Here is a 5,864-nt window from a genome sequence, read left to right on the forward strand (position 1 = left end):
ATATATATTAAAAAATTACATATATATATATATAAATATACGCATATATACACATACAAAATTATACATATATACGCATACACATATACATATACATTACACACACACACACACAGACACGCACACGCACATACACACACAGACATATATATATACATACATATATATATGTATACATAACCATACACCAGCACATACACATAATCACACATATGCATACACAGCCACACACAAGCACATACACATATTCATACATATGCACACACAACCACACACATTTACCTACACATACTCATGCACCCCCACAGATACATATACACACACATGCAAATTCACATACACCCACACACATACCGTGCTTCCTTGGAAATGAATGTCTTGCACACTGCCACCCCGGTTGTCAGCCAAGATACCCTGGCCCTCTCGTGCCGCTCTGGACAGGTAGGTAATCTCACGCACAATATCCACAGGCGTCGGGTAGAAGTACACCCGGATGTACTGTGGAGAGGACCATCGAGCATGCCATGTGAGATAAGTGACGGTCTTTTGTCCAATAAGAGAATCGCATTCTTTGTCGCGGGCAAACACGCACTGACAGTCAATGGTAGGTATAGTGGCCAGGTAACACACACACTCTGAAGAGAAGAACTTCAAACACATGAGTGTATATACGGAGATGTACGTACATGTACATACCTTGTATAGGTACCAAATACATGCGTGTACTTACAGAGATGTACGTACATGTACATACCTTGTATAGGTATCAAATACATGCGTGTACGGAGATGGGCGTACATGTACATACCTTGTATAAGTAATAAACACATGCGTGTATATACGGAGATGTGCTTACATGTACATACCTTGTATAGATGAACCGGTAGGATGCACACGACCACTGACAGCAGCACAGTCCACCACCACAGCCATTCGCCCTGCGAGTTGAAGTTCACGCCGTAGAACCCAACCATGTAAACCAGGGCAGGCATGGAATACTGGAACCAGGTGAATATCCACCTGCGTAAACGAAGCAACGTATGAACATTTGGTACACACCAACGGGTGAACACGTGACACACAGCAGAAGTACACACACATGGGAGAGAGCTATGTACAGACTCATGGCAGAGAGCATGAGCGATGGTGCACCAGCCCACGCGGGGAAAAAGGGCGTGGCGTATTGGAAACACGTGCAGGAACAGTACAAGAACAACCTATATATATATATATATATATATATATACCAAAGTAGGCGTACATGATGTATAGCAGAAGTTAAGGGATGAGCATCACTCAGAGGAAAGTATGGACACATGCTATATATATATATATATATATATAAGTATAGGTACGCAGTACAGAGCTGCGTGCATGGCGTGTTATTGTGAACCATATCACGTGGATGAGGGTGGGTATAGAACCATGGGACAAAGTAAACACCCCCCTGATTAGGATAGAGCAGGCAACCCGTGACAGGAACAGTTACCCAGAGGTGCGAGTATAAAAGTAATTAGACATCGAGCCATTAAGAATGTTCCCTTATCAACAGTGGACGGTGCAACGCAAGTGATAAACATTCCTACAAACGCATTTCTGATTTGTACTTGGAGAACAGCATCGACGTGGAGGTCGGATGGTAAACGGAACAACTGGGTGGGTCTAAAATGTAGCGGTATGATAGTAGTAGACAATTAACGAGTACCAGGGACACTTTAGGATATCGTGACCATTTAGACACTGTCGAGTAGGTCTTAAGGCGTAAGGTATCACATTCATATCCATCAAACGAGGAATCGGGGACAGCGCCGGTCCAAAACCAAATAACCAGACTGAAGCACTATACGTATTCTTACTAACGTCTCTTTGAGGTATAACAAGCCGTTCCTGCGAATGCCATACCAGCTGATGATACTGAGCCAGACAAACACGTGGTTGATGATGGTCCACCGATACAGGTCTACGGCGATCTGCAGATTCACCACTACCTGCGAAGATAAGGCATCAGGGGCGTCAGGGGTTATGGTTAGTGCCGCGTGTGGATCATATTTGGGTGTATTTTATCTTGAAAGGAGGGTTTGCATTTAATGGCCTATCAGTGGACAGATAGATACCTTCGGGTATATCTCAGTAGGAGGTGGGGTGTGGTAGGTGTTGTATGGGTTAAGTAATTTGTTACTTAAATGGTATACACACTAAACCCTAAACCTCAAAAACCATACATGGTAGGAATCAACTGGTACGAGCTATCAGGCTCACACGCCGAAAGGATGGAACTAAACTATTTGCGATCTTCACAGACATGAACATGCACACGCTTCCCAAGACGCTGAACATACACATATGTAACTTTGCCCATTCTTACATGTACTTGGGATCCAGGGTTCTGCCATGCGACTGCAAGCCCCAAACCCATGTTCGAGACGGGATGAGAAGCTAACCGAAACTGCACTGGGAATCATGACACCCAGTCATTGGCAGCCATAGACGTGTCCGTCTGATAGGATAAACCTTGAACCCTAAACCCTAAACCCTAAAACCCTAATCTCTATGTCAAGGACACGAGGAGAAGCATACCACAACTGCGCCAGAAATCATGACACCCAGTCATTGGCAGTCATAGACGTGTCCGCCTGATAGGATAAACCTTGAACCCTAAACTCTAAACTCTAATCTCTATGTCAAGGACAGGAGGAGAAGCTTACCACAACTGCGCCGGAAATCATGACACCCAGCCACTGGTAGCCATAGGTGTGTCCGTCTGACAGGATGTTATCGCCTGCATGGTTTATTGTGTGAGATAAGAGAGAAGGTGCTCATTAGTCGGTGCCTGGATTGGGTAGCGAATATTGATCTATATTTACACTGGGGTAAGTAACAAAGGTTGTTGGGTGGTTGGTAATGCGTGCTGAACAACTCCGATTCAAGGAGCCGGTAAACGGCGTACAAATAGGTCGAGGGGTGCTCATTGAATAGAGAATGACACAAAAAAGAAAACGTGAAGGAAAAATCGAGACAAGCCATTGCAAGGGGTTTGAATGTGCAGGCACAGCATTGGTTTTCCACACACACACACAGACACCCACAATATATATATATATATAGAAATATAATACGTACATAGATCTGCTCGCATGCACTAGAAGACAAAGGCAGAGTTAAAGAGTCCACATACCTGTCGCCGCCCAGGCGAAGAAGAAACACACAAATGAGTGGTAAACACCCAATACCAACGAGAAGCTGAAGATTTTGGTGTTAAACAACAAGTCCTTCTGGCCCACTTGGTACATATGTGGGTACAGTTGGGATACCCGGTCGGTGACATCCTGCTCAAACAGTCCTGAAGTTATAAAAAAACGGACATGTTCGCTTTCCAGATTTAGTATATATTAGAATTTCAATGTCGCTTGCATGTCCCTATATTGTGATGGACAGTGATTCTGCTCATTAAGGGGGTTCGATGTATGCTGGCCCGTGTGTACCAGTGTTCAAAGTAGTGTACATATAGGCTGTGCTTCATTTCCGCTTAATATCTTTTTTTGTGCCAAAGGATTGTTGGTACAACCATATTCAAGTTAACGCCGTAAACGCACACAATCTTGTGACTGTTTATGAAGTGGGCTGTTCAGGTCATGATTTAACCGCACCACTACATAAATACAAAATGCGCCTGCAGGTTCCAACCGTTCATGTGTACACGTCTTCGTATCCGTATTTGTCCGTAACTGGTAGCACTTCCTGTTTGCACACTCTATAGAAATCACTAAAATATGACATGTGCACGCACACACATCACACATCACACGGACACTCGCACACCTTACCAGGAACCAAGGGTGAGGAAGTATAAACAGATCAAAAATGCATTGTTATAGTGGTCTTTGTATATACAGATGTAATATGCATTGGTAATTTGGTCTTTGTATAAACAGATCGAACATGCGCTTTGGCCACACAGCCCTGGCGTCAACCTATTTAATCAGAACAGTCTCAACTAACCGCATGGGAACAGATAAACATATATATTTAGAACAGTCCCAACCAATCGCATGGGAACAGATAAGCATATATATATATATATATATAACAGTACCGACCAACCGCATGGGAACAGATAAACATATATAAATAGAACAGTCCCAACCAACCGCATGGGAACAGATAAGCATATATATTTAGAACAGTCCCAACCAACCGCATGGGAACAGATAAACATATATAAATAGGACAGTCCCAACCAACCGCACGAGTACAGATAAACACGTGGCATATAACAACTCTAATAACCGCTGACACGCTCGAGCACCCTCACCTGCAGCGATGATCGGCAACGATGTGAAGATGACATTGTACATGGTCACAAACGTCGCGTCGAAGATGGTCTGGCCACTCCACCCGGAGAAGATGGCGTACCAGAACTACGCAAAGCAAGTGTAGTGATATGGATATGGATATCAGGAGACATGCCGAGTACATGTACGGATGTCTGTATGAGGTATACATGTGTGTGCGTGTTGGTGTGTGCACGTGTTCGTCTGATTAGCTCTAGTTGCGGCTGGTGATGTCTAACAGTGTATTTCGGGCTCAGGGCTATACTAGGTGCACACACAACGTATGTACACAGCTATGTCCGAGCACATGTACATACGTACATACATACATACATAAATACAAATTATCTCTCCATACGCCCTGGTAGCGAATGCTCCCAGTAGGCAGCCACGCATACCAACGGAAGCACACAAAGACACTCACACAAACGAAAACATATCACATAGACACAAACAGATAACCAACTAAACATCCAGGGACAGATACAAAGGGACAGATACAAACCTGACACAAGGTGAGTACAAAGTGCTTGTGGGGGAAGTAACTGAGTGTTTGTGACATGCGCAAATACGATACACATACACAAGATACAAAGGGACAGATACAAACCTGACACAAGGTGAGAACAAAGTGCTTGTGGGGGAAGTAACTGAGTGTTTGTGACATGCGCAAATACGATACACATACACAAGATACAAAGGGACAGATACAAACCTGACACAAGGTGAGTACAAAGTGCTTGTGGGATAAGTAACTGAGTGTTTGTGACATGCGCAGTTACGATACACATGCACATATATATGGAAACGCACACAAACTCTTACATATACACAAACGTTTATGCAGACACAGACACACACTCAGCCCTCCAGGGACAGACCCACACCTGGCACAGCGTGAACGCAAAGTTCTTGTAGAAGAAGTAACTCAGAAACCGCGACATGCGCAGGTACGACCATCTGCCGTGCACCAGCAACAGCCGTTCCAAGAAGCGGAACTGCGCAATGCTGAAGTCACTCGCCAACACAGCCTGTCGTCCCTCGAGACCACTGATACCTATGCCTATGTGTGCGTTTTGGATCATGCTCACGTCGTTTGCACCGTCACCTATGGCGAGTGTGATGGCCTGGGAGAGTGCAGAGGATGGGAGTCAGGAGAGAGAAAGAGAGAGTAGGACCAGTATATGGGTATACATAGATGTAAATTAGCGTGAGGTATACACTCTCACAAACACACACATATATATATATGTATGTATATATACATGTACATACATATATATATATATATATATATACATGTACATACATACATATATATATATATATATACATATATACACATATATATATACATACATTTACATATACATATATCTATATATATATACACTTATATATATACGCACACACACACACGCACACACACACACACACACATATATATATATAGTAGTATGTATATATATATACATATATATATATATAGTATATATATATATATATATATAGTATAGTATATATATATATATA

The 5,864-nt window shown here is 43.0% G+C and overlaps 1 protein-coding gene across 1 annotated transcript in view; it reads right to left on the reverse strand.

Moving 5' to 3' along the window:
- SARC_04820 (hypothetical protein) overlaps nt 1-5,416 on the reverse strand; it is a gene marked incomplete at its 5' end in the record, with an annotated part of 7,623 nt that extends 2,207 nt beyond the window's left edge. Inside the window, 7 exons of the mRNA XM_014301327.1 lie at nt 355-498; nt 867-1,020; nt 1,903-1,988; nt 2,706-2,779; nt 3,176-3,340; nt 4,313-4,418; nt 5,219-5,416. Coding sequence (XP_014156802.1) covers nt 355-498; nt 867-1,020; nt 1,903-1,988; nt 2,706-2,779; nt 3,176-3,340; nt 4,313-4,418; nt 5,219-5,416 — 927 coding nt within the window. The remainder of the gene's footprint in view (nt 1-354; nt 499-866; nt 1,021-1,902; nt 1,989-2,705; nt 2,780-3,175; nt 3,341-4,312; nt 4,419-5,218) is intronic.
- Between the last annotated feature and the right edge of the window lie 448 nt (nt 5,417-5,864).

This window comes from Sphaeroforma arctica (assembly GCF_001186125.1).
Source record: "Sphaeroforma arctica JP610 unplaced genomic scaffold supercont1.285, whole genome shotgun sequence".
NCBI lineage: Eukaryota > Ichthyosporea > Ichthyophonida > Sphaeroforma > Sphaeroforma arctica.